Source organism: Papilio xuthus, unplaced genomic scaffold (assembly GCF_000836235.2).
Source record: "Papilio xuthus unplaced genomic scaffold, Pxut_1.1 DF828142.1, whole genome shotgun sequence".
Classification (NCBI taxonomy): Eukaryota; Metazoa; Arthropoda; class Insecta; order Lepidoptera; family Papilionidae; genus Papilio; species Papilio xuthus.
This window is the reverse complement of record NW_013530507.1, coordinates 4,909,705-4,932,213: the sequence shown is the minus strand read 5'-3', so window position 1 is coordinate 4,932,213 and position 22,509 is coordinate 4,909,705. Positions and strand designations below refer to the sequence as shown.

Genomic DNA, 22,509 nt, shown 5'->3' with positions numbered 1-22,509 from the left:
CGATGACATATGTTCGGAGTTTGACAACATCCAGTGACATTTATTTGTTGTGGTTTTGGGCTGGACGGTGGAATCAAGCAAGTTAATTAAAATTTAACATTTTGGTTTAAATCTAAAAGTAATCAATATTTGTTTTTTTAAATTAAAACTTAATTAGCAGATAAACAATTTCATTTTGTTAAATACTATTATGTTCCCTCAAGTTTCGTGGTATAAAATAATAGTTTTTGTTAGTATTGATTTTCCATGAAAGCTAACTGTATCTTGTAAAATATGTCGTTCTTTTATAATATACATTACCACAGTACTTTTAATTCAAAAAATCAACTCCCACCATACAGAGCTTAATTGATCAAAATACCAAGATTATTATAGGAACTTTTTGTATTTAATGCAATTTTATCAACAATGTTTTTATTATTTTATAGTTTCTTGAGATTTAATCGCTAAGGGTTCATAGTGACACCGGTTCAATACATCTATACATCCATTAATGGTACAGACATATCTCAGTAGACTAGTAAACAATAAATTATAAGATATTACTGGTAACTTTACTAGTAATATATCAGTTGGTATTAACTGACCAAAGGTTTCTGTGAATATTTTAATGTTAACTTCATTTTTATTTCTAATTAACCATTATATAACTTTGTGATATTAATGTCTCCAGAGTCCTACCTAATATTAAATTTAATATACAGGTGTTTGTGTGCTGTTCATGGTATCACATAATTTACCTAAGCTGGAAATTGTCTAGAGAATTGAATTAGAACAATGCCTCTCACTGCAGATGTTGCTGCACAACAGGTGCAGGTAAGTCATACAACATTATACCTGACTAATATTATAAATTTGAATGTTTTTAATGGATGGATGGATGGATGTTTAAATATGATGAATTTACCTTATATTTGTAACTTCGCAATGTATTTTGATAAATTTGGTGAAGCTGTAGAATGTGGTCTAGAACAACACATAGGCTACTTATTAAGGTTTTTTTAATTCCGAGTGGACGGAGTCGTGTATGACAGCTAGTAATATATAAAAATAATGACCCAAGACAGTATCAAAAATGTAATTTTTTTTGGTGGCTTAATATTTAGATGCATTATATTTTTATTTTTCAGGAGCGTTTAAGAGCATTACATAGGTATATATATGACATTGAAGCAGAGAGAGGTAGGAGTGAACAGTGCATTGATCAGATTCTTAGAGCTGAAAAAGCAGTAGAATCTTCACCATCTAATGATGAATCTTCAGGATCTTCCCAACAAGTAATTACTGCTATTTAGGCCTAATTCTATTCTATTATAAAGAGGAATGATTTGATTGTTTGCATTGAATAGGTTCCAAAACTACATAACCGACGCATGGGCGAAGTTGCGGGCAATTGCTATCTAATATATTGTTATGGAATATTGCCTTATAAAGTAACCGCTGGTGTGATATCTATATAAATGTAAAGTTACATGTCCTCTGTTTTAATGTTTAATTTTAATACCAGCAAATGCAGTTAAAAAACTTATACAAGGCCGGTTTGACGGCGGCAGAACAAGAGGAACGCGTTATCCGTTTAGCTCTGTCCAAGATATATGAAATAAGGGCAATTAAAAATGAAAGACGTATTCAGGTGAGGCTAAAATCATATGTATAAATTATATTACATCCATTATATTCAATCAAATCAATTAGATCAATGAGTTTTTGCTTGTTCCATTGTGTCTAAATGGCTTAACAGAAATAGAAAGGTCTTTGATTCATATTGTTCCTTAGGATACAGAGCAGACAGTTCATTCAACCAGTTGGGTTTATTACCCTTTCAATTATTTGCTACAGCATACAGGTCGATGTTTTAGGCGCGGCACGCGGGCAATAAGGAGACGATAGGGTGCGGGGCACTGATGAAGATGCTGCTAAGTGCAGCCCAGACTTTACCACTTCATGTGGGCCGTGCGGGAGAGCGCGCGCCCGCTCTGTGCGGCGCCGTGCCGGCGGACTCGGGCCACGTGGCGCGCCCCGGTGACGCCGTTGCCGCACTTGTGCGTGTCTCCGACAAGGAAGAGAATTGGATTCTCGCTGAGGTAACATAGTTCGAAATTTGTGTGCTTGGGATTTCAAATGAGGTTAATTCTCTTAGGCAATACGTAACAACACTTTACATATTTTGAATAAGGAAGCTCTAGGATTAAATTTAAGACTTCTCTTATATAAAAAGTGGATATGAAACATTTTGTAACAACTAAATTTTGACAGGTGGTGAGCTGGTTGCCCGCTCAGGGTAAGTACGAGGTGGATGACATAGATGAGGAGCAAAAGAACCGGCACGTGCTGAGCAAGCGGCGCGTGGTGCCGCTGCCGCTGATGCGCGCAGACCCGCGCACTGATGAGCAGGCGCTCTTTCCTAAGGGCGCGGTCGTGATGGCTCTCTACCCGCAGACCACTTGCTTCTATCGCGCAGTCGTCAACAGACTGCCCACATCTGCTGCAGACCCCTACGAAGTTCTCTTTGAGGTAATCTAACTAAAACGTGTTTACATTGTTACGTTTATTTATAATCGTGTTTTGATCCAATTAGTAATAGTTTAGCAAAAGCTCATTAGGCTCATTTGTGTGTAGGATTCGTCTTACGCGGATGGTTACTCACCGCCTGAGCGCGTGGCGCAGCGCTACGTAATTGCCATCAAGGAGGGCAAGGGGCGGAGCACCTGACCCCACCCCCGCGCTCCGCCCCACGCGCGCCTCGCCCCGCCCCCGCCGCATCACTCGCCACTTTCTCTCGACTCGTAGCTTATAGCTTTCAACATTTAAAGCGGCGTATTTGTATTTGTTAAGGAATAAAGTTTCAAGTAAACTTTAGGTATTTGATTAAGATTTGATATTTATTAGATCACATATAGGATATTTATAATGCACATAATTACGCAACTACTGTATTTCTTTTAATTGATAATAGCTATCAATATAGTTTAGCAAATTGTGAATAAATTTAATTAAAAACATGATTATGGTTTCATTTTTACTAATAACAGTTATAAATAAAACCTAAAAAAATCTCCAAATGTGGATATTCAACATTAAAAAAAAGAAAATTCGGGTGTAGAAATGGAACGACAATGGATAAATGTAATATTTTTTATTATATTTAAAAGTAAAATCTATAATGAATACATGATACAATGGTTAAAATGCTAAATATACAATCATTTAATTTTGATGATTAATTGGACGTTAAACAAAATTGATTTCAATAACCTCTAATACTTAACAAAATTAAGAAATAATAATTAAAATTTAATGGAAGCAAATAAAATATATTTAAAACTGAATGGCATTCGGGCATTCAGTTAAATAAAAAAATCATGAGGAACATACCGCAAGGTAACTTGTACCTAAAACATATAAAACGCATTTATTCAAATATACTAATTTATATAAAGATGCTTGTGTCAAATATATGTTATGGGTCAAGTATAAACAAGCCAAACGTGTTTTCACTGTCAAAAAACATGTTACTTTTTGTCTTTTTACAAGAGGATGAAAGAAAATATGTATATATTATTTGGCTGTTAAAATACACAGATATACAAATATTCTATCTCGTCAATTATATTAAAATAATTAATTTATTACTTATACTTTTTTCACTCCAACTTGGCCAGCGTGGTTGACTATGGTCTAATCACCCTTAACTTAGGGTAGGCTCCGAGCCCCTCGGTGGGGGCGTATAGTGAGCTGATAATGATTACTTTTTCACGATTAAGGTTTTTTTGTGATATATTATTATTTATAAACTAAAATATGTGTATATTTTGTCGATTTCATTTCAAAACAGTTCAATAATACTATGAGAATTAAATTTTACGTCAATAAATTTAGTAAAATTAAAAAGTCAAATTACATAAGTTATATTTTTATGCATGAATAAACATGTGTAGGTTCTGGATTTAAATAACGATTTATTAATCTACGTCCTAATTATGAAAAAATATGTAAAAAAATGTATAATAATGGATTTGCTTAACAGTGGGTTTCTGAGAACAAAATTTCCATTTAAAAAAATATTGTTAAATCTGATTTGAGACAAAAGACAGGGATGACGATATATTTTATACAGAGATTTTGGTGTCAGAAACCCACGGTAAATTGGACTTAATATTCGCTTGAACCATAACATATAAAAGCTTTTCGTTAATATATAAGAAATACATAATAAATGATTACTTATTTAAACTTACTTTAAAATATTTCTTCCGTTCACTAATACAGGAGCAAGCTACAAACATAAAATATTCAGGCCTTTTCGTTTGGATTTTGTGACCACAATGATTTCCATTCAAAAATAGACCAATCCGACGATAAGTTACATCTTTTAAGAGATGTAACTGTTTTCGTTCATTGAATAAAGTTATATCCCATAAGAGATGTGCCTTTTTTTCGTAAGATTCGTAAATCATATTAGCACATATTCAAAAATATATCATACTTAAGTGATGAGCAAGTTATTTTATATGGCATATCAATATAACCCACCATAAATAAGATATGAGATCAATATTACTTCATTACTATTGCTGTCCCAATTCATTCTCCATTCAATATGACCTATGTTAAGAGATTTCTATGATTTAATGTCCAATATTAATTTAAAAACATGATTTTTTTTAATTTGATTTATGGCATCACAGATATTAATTGTTTAGTTAATATTATCGATTTTTTTTTATACGTCATATTGTCAATAATTCATCTAATTCTTAATTTAATGTTTAAAATATTACTAGTCAGATAATAAATTGGCAAAATTCGTAAATGATTAGTGACATAACCATCTCTTAACATAGACTGTACCCGGGACCGCACACGTTGTGACTCAATTTAGATAATTGATTTAATTTTACAAACTCATTAATCGTCAAAAGTTTTAGAAACGTACGCAAACTAAAATCATCTAGAGAGCACAAGCGATATTTTTTTTTTTGGTAATATAAAATAAATATGACTACAATATTAAATCCATTGTGTTCCGTCCGTCTGGCACTTGTGATGATTTTATCTGTAAGGTAAAATATTATTTTGTAAAGTTGCAATTTGTTGAAAATATTTGTTACTTCTATTTCATTAAAATATCCCTTATTCATTTAAAATTGTAAATTGTAGGTAGGTTACATTCACTAAAATAGCATTTTCTTAAGTAACAAAAAAGTATGAGTTTAGAAAAAACATTTTTGCATCATACAATAGAGATGTACATTGGGCAACTTTTATTGCCTACTATTAGATATTATTAGTTAGAAACCTTAAGAGCGAATGGTGCGCTATCGTTACTAACTCAAGTGTCAAATTGATTAGTGAGGGGACATAAACGTTGATATTTTAATAAGGCTAGTATTGCGTCGATATACCGACAGTGCCGGATTTTATTCCTAAAATACCCATTACGGTGAAACGTAATTTAACGTACACACTGCAATTGTATCAAATTTAACTAACAATCAGACATGGTTGGGTGTATGATGTTTGATAGTATGTATGTGTATGTATGTACTGACTGGTACTAGACAGCCTGACGGTCGCTGACGAGGCCCTGCAGCTTGCGCGCGACACCGGGCGCGGCGCAGCGCGGTCGCTTGATCACGTCCCCGCCCTCCGCACACCGCTTCACACCCCCCACCTCACACGATACCAACGTGTTTATCGCGTGCAGGTCCTGGATACAAGTAAAAACATCCATATTTATAAAATTTAAAGCAAGATTTCAAAAATAATAAGTAGTAAAACCAATTTAATAGAATTTAAGTATTTTTTAACAGAAAAATAAATATCTTGCAAATGTTGCACAGATTCTACATATTGTGACGTCATAAGTCAATAACTATCCATAATCACATGACCTGACTTTTGTCAAAGAGAGGTTATCTTCTGAAGATGGACCTCTTGCTACAAAATACAATACCTTAGCTGGGCTACGACTGAAGCGATATGTAAGATGGTGGTCTGTATGCGGCGGTGTTGTGAGCGGCTTCACGTACAACTGGTGACGCTCCGACACGCGCTGTCCCGCCGGAGAGCACGCCGCGTCCCCGCGACCAGCCGGCAGCGGTGACAGCCCGCACTCCTACAAAACACATCATCTTTTATAAAACTCTACAATAATTTAAAGTCATAATATTAATATATCCGGCTCAAAGGACCATTTGGTACAAAACGTTTATTACAAAAGACTTTATGGAAAGATTATGTCTCGTAGAGCTGTACCACCAACTCACTCTTTATGTTGTTGCGGTAAATTGCTTTAAATAAGTTAATAACTAGTATGTTCTATAAGTAGAAACATTCTTTAAAAAAAATCTTACATCTTTATGTTTGCCAGTAAATCTCAGGGCAAAGCTCTGCATGCACTGCACATACACTTTATTGTAAAAATTTATTAAATCTCCTCTTTCCGGTGAATCTGAAACAATAATATGTTATAATTATTTTAAACGGAAGAAAAAAAGTCACACTGATTGCGAAAGATGAATTGATGGATGTTTGTTGTTATGTGTCCAAAGAATAGCTAAATATTCATAATTTAATTTGGCATGTAGAACATAGTCTGAAAAATACATAGACTACTAAGTTTTTTACTGTGCATTGACATAAAAGTATATATTTCGTCTGCATCTGTATTTTTGATGCTCAAGCACTTATTTATGAATACAAGTTATATACTTACTTTCTCCTGTACTCTGTTTAATTAAAACCGATCTATATACATGATTATCAGCCAACGGTCTCTGTCTGTAACACTTCATGATGTCTGCAAATGTTCTCTCCACTTGATTATTAGGATTATTTGATACCTGAAATAAGAAACATGAACATTTAATAAGAAATTATGATGCGAAAGCAAATATTAGTGTTGGTTAGGTCTCCCTTGGGTATTTACTAGTTTTTACCCGCGACTCCGTCTTCGCGGAATTTAAACAAGGAAACGTTACAAAAGTAAGAAATTATATAAAAGTATGTTACGTCCATCCCCTTCTAAGCTACCTCTTCACCAAAACGTTTCTTTCTCAAAAACTCATCCAGGTTGGTAAAATATGTAACATCTTAGCAGATATAACAATGGATGAGTCGTGTGTCAGGAACATTCCAAAGGGAAGTTTGCCTACCCCTCTAGGTCACAGTCGTAAAGTATATTGTTATGTCATACCTTACAAATAACATATACAGCACACATGAGTATCTGATCTAGATGTCGGTCCCGCATCAGCTGCGTCTGGTGCATCACCGAGTACTCCAGGCAGGTCCAGATCTTGCGCTTCAGTTCCTCATCGGTGAGTCTCAATCGAGTACACAGGTCTATCATACGCACCACCGCTAAACTGTAGAACTGAAATAAAATGTGTACTTTAAAAATCTTTGGTCTATTAGGTATCTCCGGCGACTCTGTCTGCTCGGTATTAAACAAAAACATATTTAGTACTCTATGTGTGTATTTTTCTTAACTATGTTCTATAGTTGTTCTATCTATGCCAAATTTCAGCGAGATCCATGCAGTCGTTCTAGAAATACTTTCTCATAAACATCCATATATACAAACATTGCATTAATTATACTGCTGACAACAAATACCAAGCAATATATAATAAGAAAATAAAAATCTTTGACCGTTTATAATTAATATTTAAAATCTGTATTTTTTTTAATTGTGTTTTTTGGAAATTATATTTAAGTACGAACTACTAATAAAATGATGAAATATGAATAATATTTTTCGATCTTACCGATAGAAAAAGTAAGTTTATGTTTAAGTTGATTATCGATAAAACACGAATAAAATGACATTTTCTAAAAATGATTCCTAGCTAGATCGATTTATCGCCCCCGAAACCTCCTATATACTAAATTTTATGAAAATCGTTAGAGCCGATTCCGAGATTCCAATTATATATATACAAGAATTGCTCATTTAAATATATAAGATAATTTATAAATTTCCTCCTGCTATTAAAGCTTACCTACCTAGTACTATAAAAATATAGATTAGTATCAAAATATAAACTAATAACTATTTTACCTTTCTGAAGAATAATATCAAAGAGTTGTGAGCTTTCTTGGGTGTTGAATTAGGCGTTGTTTCACCATTTGACGTTGGACTAGGGCATACTGTATCTGGTTTCACCGTCGTGTTTGTTTGGACTGGAAATAGGAAATTATTTATTTTACTCTAGGTTTAAATAACTTAACTAATTAAATTTCAATACAGCTAAAAATACTGTTTTGTATTTTTATTATGAATTTTGTTTATAAATCAAGCATCTTCACATTGATCATATCAATTTTATGAGTAACAAAATTACCTAGAAGTGACTGGCCAGGTTTAATATTGTCCTTAAACAGCTGCTTTTTGGCTTGATCTGCTATAGGAGCTAGGTAACGATCTATCACACCTGAAAAAAAAACAAATAAAAAAATGTTACATTCATGAATTTACAGAAGATATTTAACTCCAAATGCCATTTATTTTTAATTTTCTTACCAATATTCCGTCTGAATAGAGGCGATTCTTGGACATATACTTCAGTAGAGGCAGGCACTGGTGTCTTGCTGAGCTGGTCCCAGAGTGGACTATCTGATGTCCAGACCAAAGATTCTAATACTTCCTCTTCAACCTAACAAATATACATAGATAACATATCGTTTGTAATTTTGTATTGTCTCTGTACTAAGAACACATGAGAAATTAGACAAGTATAGTAAAACAACCATAATCAACCAACCCGCACTTGGCCTTAATCATCCTTAATTTTGGGTAGGCTCCGAGCCCCTCGGTGGGGACTAATAGTGAGCTGCTGATGATGATGGTGATAGTAAAACAAAACAACTACTTGGGAATTCAATGACCTGTTGTAGTTTTCTAACACTTTTCTAATACACAAATCTAGCCAATATTGTGAGAATTCACAGAAGCATAGAAGTAATATAGCATTTTTTTATGATCTTCGCTGCATGATTTGTATTGATTAACAATCATAGGTAATACATTGTTTACCCCACTACAATATAGGTTAAGAAGAGAAGAGGGTTTCAGTGCATTCTTCGGAGATTCTGTAACTCTCTGGTATTGCATGACTTAAGCCACCGATGAACATCACAATAGGTTACTTCCTCCTAAGAGTAAGGGTATTGATGTCCCCGATAACAAAAGCCTGAGAATGATACTTACAGCATTAAGATGTTTAATAACATCTCTACTGAGTTTATCTACCAGCGCCTGGACCACCAGCTCAATGATCTTGTAGAAGTGGAACGCGCTGAGGCCATATATCTGCAGCACGCGAGGGAACCGCAGCGAGTTCACTCCATACGCGTGCAGAACTACTTCAGTGCAACACGCGAACACAGTCAGTTGATATGTTTCTTGTGATAGAAGCATCTGGAATACCATAGACTTGATCATATATTTTTTATTTTTTTTCATTCACTAGCAGTTGATCAGAACTACGTTCGAGCGGAATTAAAAAAAAATCTAGTTATATAGACTTTGTCATCTGGAGACTGTGTAGCTACCCAACAGTGAGATTTTTTCCAAATTGGTTAAATATTTTCAGAGCTTACTTAATGCAAATAATCAAATCATTCCTCTTTATAACATTAGTGTAGTGTAATTAATACTTCTTTCGAATTTAAATATGCAAAAAATATAATAAACATAATATTAACCTGAATAAATACCTGTAAGGATACTTGAGGTTTCTTCCTATGCTCTTCTCTGATGATGTGTTCAAATACTTTGAAATAAAGACACAAGACCATGTTATTACGAAACGTAATAGCTTCATTGCTGCATTTACTCTCACGCAAGCTTTTTGAGAACTGCTCCGCCCAACCGTTGCAGGGCTTTATCACTTTTGCATTTATCACATCTTCAGTCACACCGCATTCACTGAAACCAAGTATTTTCTTATTTATAGTTATTGGCACTTTTACTACCATAAAATATAATTGTAAGAAAACATTCTACTTAAAATTACATTTTGTAAGGCGAGAAAATGTTAAGTCGATCATACACTAGTAAAGCTAATAACTTCGCTTAACTCTCCTCGACAGGGGCATTGACATGCCCTTAAGTCTAAAACAATATTACTCACGCAAAAAGTCTCATAAGCGAGGCAGATGGGAATGGCTTAGTATTCCTAAGATAGGCCGCCAGCCGCGCCAGGCTGTTGGTGGCCTCCGACACGGGCGTCAGCTCCTCACGCCCCGCCAGGTAACATCGTCCCGTCAAAGGAGTGTCTGGACATGCACGACCACTCTGTCAAAGAAAAAAAACAATGGAAACTTAATCTAAATGTTAACATATATTGTTTGAACAAAAAAGATGCAATGCCAATTTAAAAATAATGATTAACACATTGTTTTTTGTCTGTTTTTTTTTTTAATTTGCCTAGTGTTTTTGAAAGATGTTAAGATTTTTGATAGTGGGTAGATAATAAATAAATGTCACTTTTGACACAACTACTGTAACAGATGTAATGTTTTTTTCATGACTTCTGTTAACAAATATTTTGTTCAAAAATGTTATAATTATTAACAAGTTGAAAAAAAGATTCAAATAGGTGTGTGAAAACATTTGTTGTAGTTTAATAAAACTCATAATTGTGTATTGATGCCAAAAGTTATTTAGTACAAATAAATATCAAATGTGTTAAGCAGAAATTTTAAAGAAGTGAAATTTGATGATTATATCAGCGGCCATACTTCTCTCTCATATCAAACAGGTCTTCAACAATACTGGTAATTTACTAACTATACTATTAACAAAAAAAAAAATACTTACCGGTCCAAAACTAGCAATAACTTGCGAGATCTCTTCACCCGAGACTTTCTTTGTGCCAATTTGTTCATTGGCATGTTCACCTGTAATGAAACATGAATATTTATTTATTTTATGTTAATTTAAAGAAATTTTTTAATCTATAATATTTAGTTATACCATTATTAGTGAGATAATAAAATAATAAAGGTTTTACAGAAATTAATGATGACATTTTTAATTGACAACTATTTAATGTCATGTTACATATGAATAAGTTTTAATTTTTACAATGACATTAATATAAAACCTTTTTGAATGTATAAAACCTCTTTGCTAGTAACATACCTAAAAATATCCTCTCATCAAATTCACCAACACTTAAAACATATGTCTCATACAGATTGTTCAATGATTTCAGATTTGCATCAAAGTTTCCAATGTCCAGTAATCCAGTAAGTTGATCGGAATTGCCTTTCAGAATCTAAAAATGTTACTATTGTTAAGTTATTTAGCTTGATGCTTGTATGGAATGTATGAAATTAGTTGTAACTAAAGACTTAAAATGAGTAATTTTACATTGAGTTAATAATAGATATAGGTAAGCAATAAAAACAATATGGATAAAATAAAGCAAGGATTGTTTAATTAGGTTAAACATGTTAAGAATTGTTTTTTTTATATACAAAGGTAATATTTATTATGGTAGGTTTTTAGCGAAAAACTCTAACAAAAAAAACAATTACCAATAGGTATCAATAATTGTTTGTATGAGTGTTTTGTTGTGGAAAATAAAGTTGACCAATTATGAAACAGGTTGCATAAACCCTCATTATTCATGAAACATAATCTACTTTGTTAACAGAAGGGGGCAAACAAGTGGCGGGAACACCAAGGTGATCAACAACACCCAATGGATAATTTCAACACCAGAGGAAGTGCAGATGCGTTGCCAACCTTTAAGGAAATTGTATGCTCGCTTTTTGAATTGTTAACATTGTTTACTATGTAACTTACTCCTTTGTCAAAAAATGATTTAATCACAGGTCTCCAGCTGTATTCTTTCATTGTAGCCGCTTCTACAGCTAATCCCTCTTTAATCTCACACAGTACCGATATAATGCATGGAGGTTTTTTTGGTAGTTCAAAGTCATCTTTCATCCAATCAGGTGGTAAACCTAAAAAAAAAAAACACTGGTATTTGGATAAAGGATTTAAAAAGTAAATTAAGAAAAAAAAAACACTTTTTTTTTCAGATAAAGTACTGTTAAAACTGCAAATTTATGTTCCAATCTTGTTGTCAGATTTAGTAATATTGATACCATCAAAGTTATTTGTTATTTAGATAATATTTATTTACTTAAATAATAAAATTGAATGATATTTACATCTTAGACACGTACGGAAAGACATATTACAAATTTTTATACATGCATTTTTGCTTACCTTTAAAAGCAGGATTTATTAAATCAATGCGTCTAGACATGAAGGCATTGCCAAAAACAAAATCTAAACATGATAATAATACATGATACATATCCACTAAGTCATCTGCTGAATTATGAAATTCTCCTTTAACACAAACATACAGACACCAAGAGAATTCAAATAGAGCATTTGTTGTACAAGGTTGTAATCTGCAAGAGATAATTATTAAGCTATATAACATGGTATTTACTAAATAACATTAGGGTTTAAACTTGAAAATGTAAGAGACTGTTTCTCTCTCTTACAGAGTATTTTAACTGAGTTTCTTGGTTATGGATGTGGTCCATCGGGCCTGGACAATGACTGTATATAAGAGCTTCATATTATGTATGTTATTAGAGTTAATAGTTAATAATTAAAAAATATCATATACTTATGTATCAATACTTACTTTTGTTTTTTGCTCTTTGTGTTACATTTTGTTGGTTCACTTGTTAAACCAGAAAATAATTCTTGAAAAATAGGAAGAAATTTGCGAAAAAGTACTGTTGAAACTGCAAATTTATGTTCCAATCTTGTTATTCTATCTTTAAAATCCGTAGACATTAATGCCATTTCCATCCAGTTTTTGATTTTATTAAAAAATTGTATAAGACTGCAACACCAATATTTTTATGATTATTTTTGTTCTAACTATAATTTTACAAAGTATGTAAAGTATGTAGAGTTTTAATGCACCTTATATTACAGAGCCTAAGAAGGCGAGTCAGGCTAACACAGTTGCCTTCGACGACCTTGCCAGATTGCACAGTTGGCGTGATTGAAGTCCTGCAGGCTACATACAATGCACACGCCATCCAATGTTGTATGTCCCCCTGCAATAGACACATATAAATAAATTCTATTGTGCAATAAAAACAAAATATAAGAGAATTAACTGGAAATATCAACAAAAACAATAGAATTACGTGCGTGTCCGTGTCATCTGCAGATCATTCATTTTTTTAACTTATCCCTACAGAACTGATTGTGTCATATGAGTTAATGATATTTATCTTACAATTTTAAAATACTTACATCTAAAGTATAATTACGTTTGATTTCTAAAAATGATTTTTTCGACTTCTCTGCTGCAGCAGGGTCAACATTTAACTGAGAACACAGATTGTCTAACGCAGATATCCAATTTTCCTCACTTTCCTCGGGTTTCGACATGATTGTATAATAGATAAAATTGTAATTAAACACAAATAAAACAAAACATAAACCCCAGTATTAACTTATCCCAAATACGTGCTATTTTGACAGATCATTGGCGGGAAGAATGCAGAACTCCCTCCTCCCTTTCGCATACGCGCGCAATCTCTTGTCAATGTCAAAAATGTTGTCACATGAATATTAACAAAGTCTATGATTTTGATTTAAAATTTAATTAAAAACTAAATATCATTGTATGCTGTCTTAGTTTGCATTTTGTGTTGAAATTAAATTATTTTACGTTAATCCTATGAAATTTAAATAGAAATTATTCCAAGTTAACAATAAAAAAATTATTTAAAAGATTGACGTCCATTTTTTGACTCCTTTACTTGACCTTTCTTGATCCATAGTAATGAACATTTTCCAAATAAGATGTGTTACCAGGTCATATAAATAAAATATATTGACCTTTCTTGACAGATGACAGTGACAGCCTTTTGTTGTTATTTTTATCCAAGACTATTTTAGGTTATGTTTGTTGTCCATTAAAATTAAATTAAATTTTTACAGTTTAGGGAAGTCTTAAAATGTTACGACGTTTTTATCACGTTTCTGCAACGTTACACAGCGTGAAAAAACAAGGGATTAAACTTACGAAAATGATTAACCCTAAAATGAAAAAGTAAACAATTTAATAATGTATTTTATTTTATTTTAGCATGTACCTTGTATTCACATATTTTCTTTTTTAGACAGTGGTATCCATCGGAAACAATAAATTCAATTCCAATGCCTAGTATCAAAAGTTTGACAAAAATACAGAACGAACCAGGTAAACGAGGAATACGAAGAGTAGCAGTTTTAAATAAAGTATTTATGAAATACATAACTGATATTATGTCCACCGGAACAGTTGCTATCAATATAGTTGGCAAAGGCATCGAAATTTCGAAGGTAATGTACTAATTACTCCCAGTTGGATCCGTATAATGTGTGCCAAAAATAATTCTATTTGTCACTGTATGAAGTAATTGGTTATCATTGACAATTATCTTCTTTGAAACATATAAACAGTATGTATGCCACACAGTTGGATGTCAAAACTATGTTCCAACTTCAAGAGTATGTAAGAATATGAGCTGATAAGGTGTTGATATAGACCCACAATACTTCTTTTTACTTATAATAATTTCCATTTACATAAAATTACTAATTACAGTTTTATTAAATATATTGAAATGGGGATAAACACAATAGCAGTTTTATTGTAAAAAATTCACTTAAAATTATCAACATTTAAGTTTATCACCTTTGGTTTCCCACAGAGATCTGGTTTAAATATATAAATTTGAATAAAATGTAATTTACACTTTCTGCAACATTTTTCTGTGCTGCCATTAGTATGGCACCATTCTTACTAGTTAAACTGTTAAAGACCTAGAAGCTGGACCTCTGATTTGTCCGAAAATTGTCCCAGACAATCATATGTAATTTAAGTCATTCCTAATTATAGAACTTATTGAAACAAAACATCAACTTCAAGTATTAAATTATTGTAGGAATTATTAAATTGAAATTATTGTTTTAGGTTAGAGTCACTCCTGATTTCTTAACAGTAAATGTATTTTGGATTTGTAAAGGCGATTCCACAGATGAAGAAACAGAAAGTTTGCTTAACACTATTGCTGGGGCATTGCGCCATGAATTATCTACTCTGAGAGTAATGGGGGAAGTACCTTATATTGTATTTGTTAAAGGTAAGTAACACTAAGGTCTCTTTTGCAGGGATATTTATGTTTTTTTAACTATACGAGAAAATGTGAATGAGAAGTGTATATATGAACTCTCAAAGTAACAAATTAATTATTAAAATGTTTTAATGGCTACTTTATCACTTATGTTCAATATTGAAAAAGAAAGAAGAAAAAATAAAATTTAACAGTTATTAATAAGGTAAAAAAAATCTCGCAACGTAAGTGCGTTTTTTCTCCTGTTGCGTATGTTCATCGGCGAATCAATAGGTGAACCGCTGCTCGTTTAATCTCTTTTCATTTACAAATAAGTTACGTTTAAATACATATTAAATGGTTTAAATTTTTTCATTTTCTTTTTGGTAGATAAACAAGAAGCGCAAATAGCTGATCTCGATCGTAGATTAACCGTAGCAGATTTCGGTGAAGACTACACACCAACGGACATGGGTCATATGTTAAAAACAGAGTTCACTTTGAACACAAAACTTTCACCTGAAATGAAGGTAAATAGTCTTTGTAATTATTAATGTTTAAAGTAAAATCAGTTGTAAGCGCGATGCAATGCAATTTGCATGAAATTAAAAAAAAAAACTTACGTTACGTATTTTAAGTTTTTTTTTATTTCCATACTTCATTCCAGACCACAATCTATTTCTGTAGAAAATTTCATTTGGATGCGTTTTGGTCAGAATTTCGTCGTAACAAACAAGCTTTGCATTTGTACTTAATACTATGTGTCTCCCGTGACTCTGTCCACGCGGAACTTATTTATCCCCCCATCCATACATACATTCAAACATTCGCATTTATAATATTAATAAAAAGTAAGAAATTTTAGTAGATTATTCCACAAAAAAGTAATTCGCTAAATTATTCTCGAACTCCGAGCACATGGTGATTACTAAACATACAATAGAAGAACAAAATGCATTAAAGCATATATTTTAGAAGGGCAAAAGACAACAAAGCTATTTTAAATTGCCAACATAAATCTTATAAAGTCAATTTGCGAATAATTTGTGTAAATGACGACAGGGAGTTGGCTATACAAGTATAAGTACTATAGATACTGTCTACGCCGGTCGGCGCACGATCGATCGCTCCGCAATATAAGTACAGGGTGTTCCTATAGCCGCCATTGCGCCGTACATACAACGAACATCCATTTGCCGCGCACATAAGCCACGAAGTGCCTCCACATTGTTGAACTTTCTGTATTATACTGAGAGATTGGAGATTTTATATTAAATAAAGAATGGTATAAATCTGTGTATTTGCACTTATTATAGTAACTTGTTCTGAATAAGCATCTTTGTATTATATTTAACTTTATATTATTTATTACTTAGGTCTTGTTTGACAATGCCCAAGTAGGTCTTGAATAAGCTACTTGAAATTTTTTTGGCAAATAAAGTCGCGGTTCGCGTTTCACAGTCTCTAAATAAGCCGTGTAACGGCAACTATTTCATTCAATAGCTGAGAATACAAAGATCTATATCTTCATGTAAAAAGTAATTAAAGGGAATTTGAAAGTGAAAAAATCACTAAATTACTACAAAAATACTTCAACTTGAACAAGTTCTGTTAAAACCATACACAAATAGAGACAAAAACTGATGTAAAAGATGTTACTTACAGCTAAGTACTGAATAAGACGTACTAAGACTTACATATGTCCCTTTTGTCCTTATGGACGTAGATTATACGCGTATATGATAATTGCGCATACATTAAGACTGGCATTAACGTTCCACATAAAGCTTAGCGTTTAAACGTCTGCGGACTTGTATCTACGACGCAGACATGCTAACGATGTCCCACCCCCAGACTTGAGTCACTTCCGAGCCACCGAAGACAGATATGCGCATTACGATGAGAACTTGAACATATCAGTTGCGTAGTGCATAACTGTTTAACCGTGGATTTCTCAGACCTAAAACTCCATTTGAAACATATTGTTTTCTCTTTTTTGTCCATATGTTTGATACGGAGACTTTGGTCTCAGAAACCACCCGTAAGTCTTTGCTACTGCGTCCTAATTTATAATACGTTTATCGCTTTAATTAGAGATTAATAATCGCTAATATGAAGGTCTAACTACCTACTACTACTATGAAGGACTAACTCATGACATATAAACACTAGCAGTCGCCCGCGACTAAGTCCGCGCGGAATTACAAAAAAATCTTAATTAGTAGCCTATGTTCCTGTTCCTGTTCTGGAGATACCTTCAATTAAACATCCATCCATCCAACTAAACATTCGCGTTTATAATTTTATTAAGAAGTAAGATCGGACGGAAGATTTTTGCTAGAAAAAGTATTGCAACAAGCAACATGTATTTTGGATTTATTGTTCTATTGCGTCTCTCATTCCCTGTTACGTTTATAAATTGGTAGCGATAAAAGTCGTTAAAGATTATTATCTATCACTACATAAAAAGACGTGATAGTGGAGATAATAAGACTGAACAGTTATATCCATCGCCCACCCGTTGGGCTGTATTCGTTTTTCTTTTTTAATTTAGGTTCTCTGTAATCATGTCGAAGTACGTCATTAGACGGTCATTTCGTAAATGAAATTACGTGATATCTAGCAAAGGTCAATGAACAGCGTATAAATTATATAGGGGTACATGTCTGTGCAGTTATTAAAGACTTCCCCCCTCTTTTTTTTCGACGGCTAGACTCGCCAGGATTCTTCTATACGCTATTGACTCTGCGTGCATTTAAGTGTTCATTTCCTACTTTTTGATGCTCTCCGGTTAAGTATGTATTGTTCTTTACTTTATCGTATAAATATAGAATTGTATTTTGAATTAAATTAATAATATAAGTAGTTCAAATATCCAAATAATGAACATGTCGATATTTTGAGGCAATAAATCCCATTTTAAAATAAGATTTTAACAGTACATTTAGAATCATCAGAACTCCTTAATAATATCTAAGCCTAAGTAAGCGAAGTTTTGTTTTTTATAAAAATTTGGTATTAAATAGAATTAAATAACTTAATCCTCTTTAACAAGAAAGATTTTTAATAAAATATACAATCAAGTCAGACTCGACCTTTTTGTCTATGTTTCTCTGAAAAGCCCTTTTCATAAAATGTAAGCCGATTATCTCTGAAAATAATTGGCTCTTGGAATATATACTCATAGCTATAATTTGTACAGATTTCATCAATATTTATTAATAGTCTTATTTCTTACTAGCTATGCCCGCGACACCGCCCGGGTTAATTTTGTCTTCGGGTATTTTTAATTATTTTAGTAAAACTTACAAAACTAACACGTGAAGCTTACATACACCCATACAAGCTTTCATCCCCTATTCCCTATTGTTATTTTACAACCAGTTCAAGTCAGTGTTGGCGTGAAAAGAGACAGACAGAGTTACTTTTGCATTAACTTGTAACTAAATAGAATACAAAAATTTGAAAATATTACAGGCGAAAATAGCACAACTGGAAGCTGATCTACCTATAACAGAAGATCCTTTACCTGAAATGACTCACAACGTTTATGGATTAGATCACGCGTTAATCATGAACAGATTACTAGCTGCTAGAAGAAGGAGCAAGGATGCATGGAGCAGTCTTAAAGAAGACTCACCTGTGATAACATATAGAGCTCCGGAAAACAAAGGAACTGAGGTCGACACAGGAAAACAGAGGCAGGAAATAGCTGATTTCTTACTTAAAAGACAGGTATAGTATATACAAATTACTAACCGTGGGTTTCTGAGGCCAAAAGCCCCGAACTTATTGTTATCTCTGTTTTGTCAACAATAATGACAGGGATGACGATGAGATTTATAGAGATTTTGGCTTTAGAAACCCACGTTAAGCTAGTTACACATTAATCAGGGTATAGAAATGTTAAAATACTATCGATTATTTTTATGCTTATGGCATAAATCAGCTAAATAGTTTGTATGTGCTAATATCATTAACTATGCTACAGTTTTTAAAAATTCTTTGCATATTGGGAAGCGTAATTATTATGAAACATTATAGGTTATTTAACATTAAGATATAGGGATTAACAGCGGAGCAAAAAGGATTTTTTTGTATTGAATAAACAAACGCTTGACGTTCACACCTGTTGTTAAGTGATGATGTGGTCGAAAGATGGTACGCGCTAGCTTAGTATATATGGCTTGAAATAATCAAACAAAAGAAAAGGATCCTAGATAATCATCATCATCATCAGCTCACTATACGTCCCCACCGAGGGGATCGGAGCCTACCCTAAGTTAAGGGTGATTAGGCCATAGTCAACCACGCTGGCCAAGTGCGGGTTGGTTGACTTCACACATATCTTTGAATTACTTCACAGATGTGTGTGTACTTCACAGGTTGCATCACGATGTTTTCCTTTACTGTAGACAATATTGCGTGCATATTATAGTAAAATGTATAATAGTTTCTGAATCCAATCAAATACGTTTTTTACGTTTTTTAATTACTAAAAAATACGTAAATAAAACTTTAATTGTATTTTTCTAGAGTTGCATATTATCTTTGTAATTAATTTTGTTAGGTGAGTCATGCATAACGTGAACAAGCCCTAGACTATAATAATTATGGTGGGAATACCCCCTCTATCGGGCCCATCTATGGGGTAGGTCTGTATTTAGTCGTTCATACTAATGGACTCGTATTATAGGGAGTCAATTCTACGAAATATCAATAGCATAATAGCATTGCGGTCACTAACACGCTAAAGCAAGTATGTGTTTAACAAATATATGGTAAATCCTCTACAAAATTATAAATATTTCGTAATAATGTGTTTGTTTGGTTGGAATACAGTTAAATTGTTACTATCATAAAAAATAAGGCCAATAAGTAATAATATTTGATAAACAAGTATAAATAAGTAATATTGTTGAGTGATATCGAAGAAATTGTAGCCGGGCAAGGCTAACGGTTTGATATAAAATCAATAAACAATTTCATTTCTTCCTTCAACGATACTTATGGAAAATAACAAAGAGTCAAGATAAGTAAATATACAGTCAACAAATATTTTTGTTCTCTTTCTGACTAATGTCGAGGGTCAAAGTTACTGGCTGTAAAAACTTAACGTAGGGCATTTTCTTTTGTCTCTATTGAATTCGTGACTAATACGCATTTCTACGAACTTGCCAATTTAGTTCGTCGCCCGGTGTTTGCAATTGAAAACAAAAGAGGTATTATACGAAAATATTTCTTTAGTTAAAGTTTTATGGAATTTCTTTTTCACTTTATTATCTGTTTTTTTGGAATTTTATTTATTGTTTTAGCGGTTACAACAGGCTAGTATTTGTACTTGAAATGACAGTGAAGTTGAAAATTTAATGAAACACGTACTAACATCGTTATTGCATCGTATCGATTAACATCTAGCGTGTACAAGAGAAAGTAGCGTAAATCGTTTTGAAACCAGTTCTTAATTTAAAACGTTACTTTTTTTTGGTAAATGATGTAATTTTATCGACTGTAGGTTGGCTTCTGTACACCTTTGTAACTTGAACTGTTCACAAATGGTGCATTAAATGATCTTTAAATCTAACCGTGGATTTCAAAGACCAAAATTTTCGTGTAAAACATATTTTTATCTCTGTTTTGTCCAAAATAATGACAGAGATAACGACATGTTTTAGGCAGAGATTTTGGTCACAAAAACGCACGATAAATGAACCCTTGGTTTTTATTTGGTATAACATATTTACACTAAGAGAATGTTTGCAATTAAATGAATTACTGTGAGTACAGCAGATCCTTTAGGGGTTCAGAAATCTTTATCGTATTTGTGCCTTGAACACTTAGAAATAAAGGACATGATATAGGCATATAATTAATTTTATTTTATTTTTTTGTGTTTTATACAAATATAAACAAAAAAAACTGTATATTGGATATATTAGGAGAAAATACAAATTAAGAAAGTATCCTATTCTTACTATATTTTCTTATACACGATAAAAATAATTTTAATTTCTTAATTTTTGTTGTCAAATAATAATATTTATTTTAGATTCTAGAGAGTAAGCTACGTAAGCAGAAATTTGATAATCGGGAATGGATCGAAGAAAATGAGGAAAGAGTAGGAAATGAATATGATGAAGATTTCGAGGAAGATTATTTTGAAGACTATGAAGATCTCGATTACGATGAACGCCAGTTACAAAGTAGTGAAAATAAACCTTCGTCAAAGTAATCTTTAGTATAGATATGTTAGAAAATTCAAATTTTAAATCCCGTTAAATAAAAAGCCAAAGACATTATGGCAAGAAGTCGATTGAAAGAAAGCCAAGACTCAATTGCTAAGCGCCTCATATAGTCCGACTGAGGATAATAAAAATGTCAAATATTTATGCTGGGTATATCAAGCAGTTAAAGGGAGTTTAAAGCAAATTAGAATTACCCATAGACGCATATTCATAAATAAATTGTCAATGTTTTATCCTTTTATATGAAAATAAATAAAACTTGTTATGTATATTCATAATTGTACATAAAATAAGTATTAATTCGAATGTGTTTTATTTGGTATCCTTGTTAGTTCAAATTGGTCGTCGCACGTGCGCTAAACCGAAAGCCAATCAATATGTCTGGCTTTTCTCATCAATACAGCGCACAAAAGCTCACGTTTTATTTTAATCAATTATGTTTTGTTGAACGAAGATCTCTGTTATTAAAGTTATGTAAGGATTGATTAGACATAGGTTGAGAGGAAAGACTTGGGCTATTTTAACGACTGTTAAAAAAAGCAAAAGACAAAACGCGGCTTTCAGTAACTCTTTAACAATTAAGTAATATTGGATCACATTTAGAATATGTTCATTCTCGTATATAATTCAATCTTTTCATAAATATTTCTCATAGTTCATATGCCAAGAATATAATAAGCAATATTTGCTCAATAACGGAAATATTATCTTCTGGCGAGCGAACTTTTATTGAGATGCCTGCATTTAATAAGGTCACGTTGATAGCCAGCTTTATTATTACGGGTATCGTATAAACAAAGCAATGCAAATAAAATAATCGTTATCTGTACTGAACGAAGGACAGACTCATATGCAAAATAAATGCATCGCAAAACTCGTTTAAAATTGCGTGCCATGAAATCGTATGTATTCTAAATATCGGAAACATAGTTTTGTATTACGATATTTGATGTTTACATTTTCGTACATATTCATTCCTAGTTTTTGACTCAAAAGCTAAATTAGCATGTTCCATGCTTAAAATGTTTAACCAAGGTATCGATTTCTTTGTTATATTTTCGTATAAAATTGATTTTGTTGCCAAGTCACGTTCGGTTTACCAAGC

General features: G+C 32.6%; 3 protein-coding genes and 1 long non-coding RNA gene across 7 annotated transcripts; 3 read left to right on the top strand and 1 right to left on the bottom strand.

Moving 5' to 3' along the window:
• The first annotated feature begins 38 nt into the window (after nt 1–38).
• Nucleotides 39–2,945, top strand: Sgf29 (SAGA-associated factor 29). Of its 2 annotated transcripts, none has more exons than XM_013307181.1 (7): nt 39–118; nt 705–816; nt 1,131–1,277; nt 1,508–1,633; nt 1,860–2,084; nt 2,257–2,514; nt 2,620–2,945. In XM_013307181.1, exons 2-7 carry the CDS (start codon nt 778–780, stop codon nt 2,710–2,712), a joined length of 888 nt encoding a protein of 295 aa, XP_013162635.1. In that variant the 5' UTR covers nt 39–118; nt 705–777; the 3' UTR covers nt 2,713–2,945. The 2 variants fall into 2 exon arrangements, with proteins under 2 accessions (XP_013162635.1, XP_013162636.1); XM_013307182.1 differs by lacking the exon at nt 39–118 and adding an exon at nt 136–229.
• Nucleotides 2,946–4,982: 2,037 nt separating this feature from the next.
• LOC106114446 (retinoblastoma-like protein 1) lies at nt 4,983–13,575 on the bottom strand. Of its 3 annotated transcripts, none has more exons than XM_013307673.1 (19): nt 13,310–13,575; nt 12,971–13,107; nt 12,684–12,887; nt 12,251–12,441; nt 11,822–11,982; nt 11,153–11,288; nt 10,829–10,908; nt 10,140–10,303; nt 9,712–9,934; nt 9,215–9,424; nt 8,528–8,660; nt 8,349–8,438; nt 8,066–8,187; nt 7,199–7,378; nt 6,719–6,845; nt 6,357–6,454; nt 5,957–6,118; nt 5,549–5,710; nt 4,983–5,056 (listed from the first exon to the last, which is right to left on the bottom strand). In XM_013307673.1, exons 1-18 carry the CDS (start codon nt 13,445–13,447, stop codon nt 5,558–5,560), a joined length of 2,709 nt encoding a protein of 902 aa, XP_013163127.1. In that variant the 5' UTR covers nt 13,448–13,575; the 3' UTR covers nt 4,983–5,056; nt 5,549–5,557. The 3 variants fall into 3 exon arrangements, with proteins under 3 accessions (XP_013163127.1, XP_013163128.1, XP_013163129.1); XM_013307674.1 differs by having other exon boundaries at nt 5,553–5,710; XM_013307675.1 differs by having other exon boundaries at nt 9,724–9,934.
• LOC106114447 (uncharacterized) lies at nt 10,658–11,812 on the top strand. Its single transcript, XR_001227723.1, has 3 exons — nt 10,658–10,785; nt 11,226–11,259; nt 11,670–11,812. It is a non-coding gene; the product is annotated as an uncharacterized LOC106114447 (long non-coding RNA).
• A 354-nt stretch (nt 13,576–13,929) lies between the features above and the next one.
• Nucleotides 13,930–21,646, top strand: LOC106114530 (putative ribosome-binding factor A, mitochondrial). Its single transcript, XM_013307778.1, has 6 exons — nt 13,930–14,114; nt 14,185–14,386; nt 15,021–15,189; nt 15,550–15,689; nt 18,637–18,894; nt 21,209–21,646. Exons 1-6 carry the CDS (start codon nt 14,020–14,022, stop codon nt 21,389–21,391), a joined length of 1,047 nt encoding a protein of 348 aa, XP_013163232.1. The 5' UTR covers nt 13,930–14,019; the 3' UTR covers nt 21,392–21,646.
• Nucleotides 21,647–22,509: the final 863 nt, after the last annotated feature.

What these genes read in the sequence shown, in the direction of transcription:
- Sgf29 (XM_013307181.1), top strand. Translation starts at nt 778, where the DNA reads ATGCCTCTCACTGCAGATGTTGCTGCACAACAGGTGCAG. An exon ending in CTTCAGGATCTTCCCAACAA is followed by an intron (nt 1,278 to 1,507) that starts GTAATTACTGCT and finishes TTTTAATACCAG; the next exon opens with CAAATGCAGTTAAAAAACTT. An exon ending in AAAATGAAAGACGTATTCAG is followed by an intron (nt 1,634 to 1,859) that starts GTGAGGCTAAAA and finishes TCGATGTTTTAG; the next exon opens with GCGCGGCACGCGGGCAATAA.
- LOC106114530 (XM_013307778.1), top strand. Translation starts at nt 14,020, where the DNA reads ATGTTACGACGTTTTTATCACGTTTCTGCAACGTTACACAGCGTGAAA. An exon ending in AAGGCATCGAAATTTCGAAG is followed by an intron (nt 14,387 to 15,020) that starts GTAATGTACTAA and finishes TTATTGTTTTAG; the next exon opens with GTTAGAGTCACTCCTGATTT. An exon ending in AACTTTCACCTGAAATGAAG is followed by an intron (nt 15,690 to 18,636) that starts GTAAATAGTCTT and finishes AAAATATTACAG; the next exon opens with GCGAAAATAGCACAACTGGA.
- LOC106114446 (XM_013307673.1), bottom strand. Translation starts at nt 13,447, where the DNA reads ATGTCGAAACCCGAGGAAAGTGAGGAAAATTGGATATCTGCGTTAGAC. An exon ending in TCGCTTATGAGACTTTTTGC is followed by an intron (nt 9,935 to 10,139) that starts GTGAGTAATATT and finishes ACTTGGTTTCAG; the next exon opens with TGAATGCGGTGTGACTGAAG. An exon ending in TCAGTCGTAGCCCAGCTAAG is followed by an intron (nt 5,711 to 5,956) that starts GTATTGTATTTT and finishes ACTTGTATCCAG; the next exon opens with GACCTGCACGCGATAAACAC.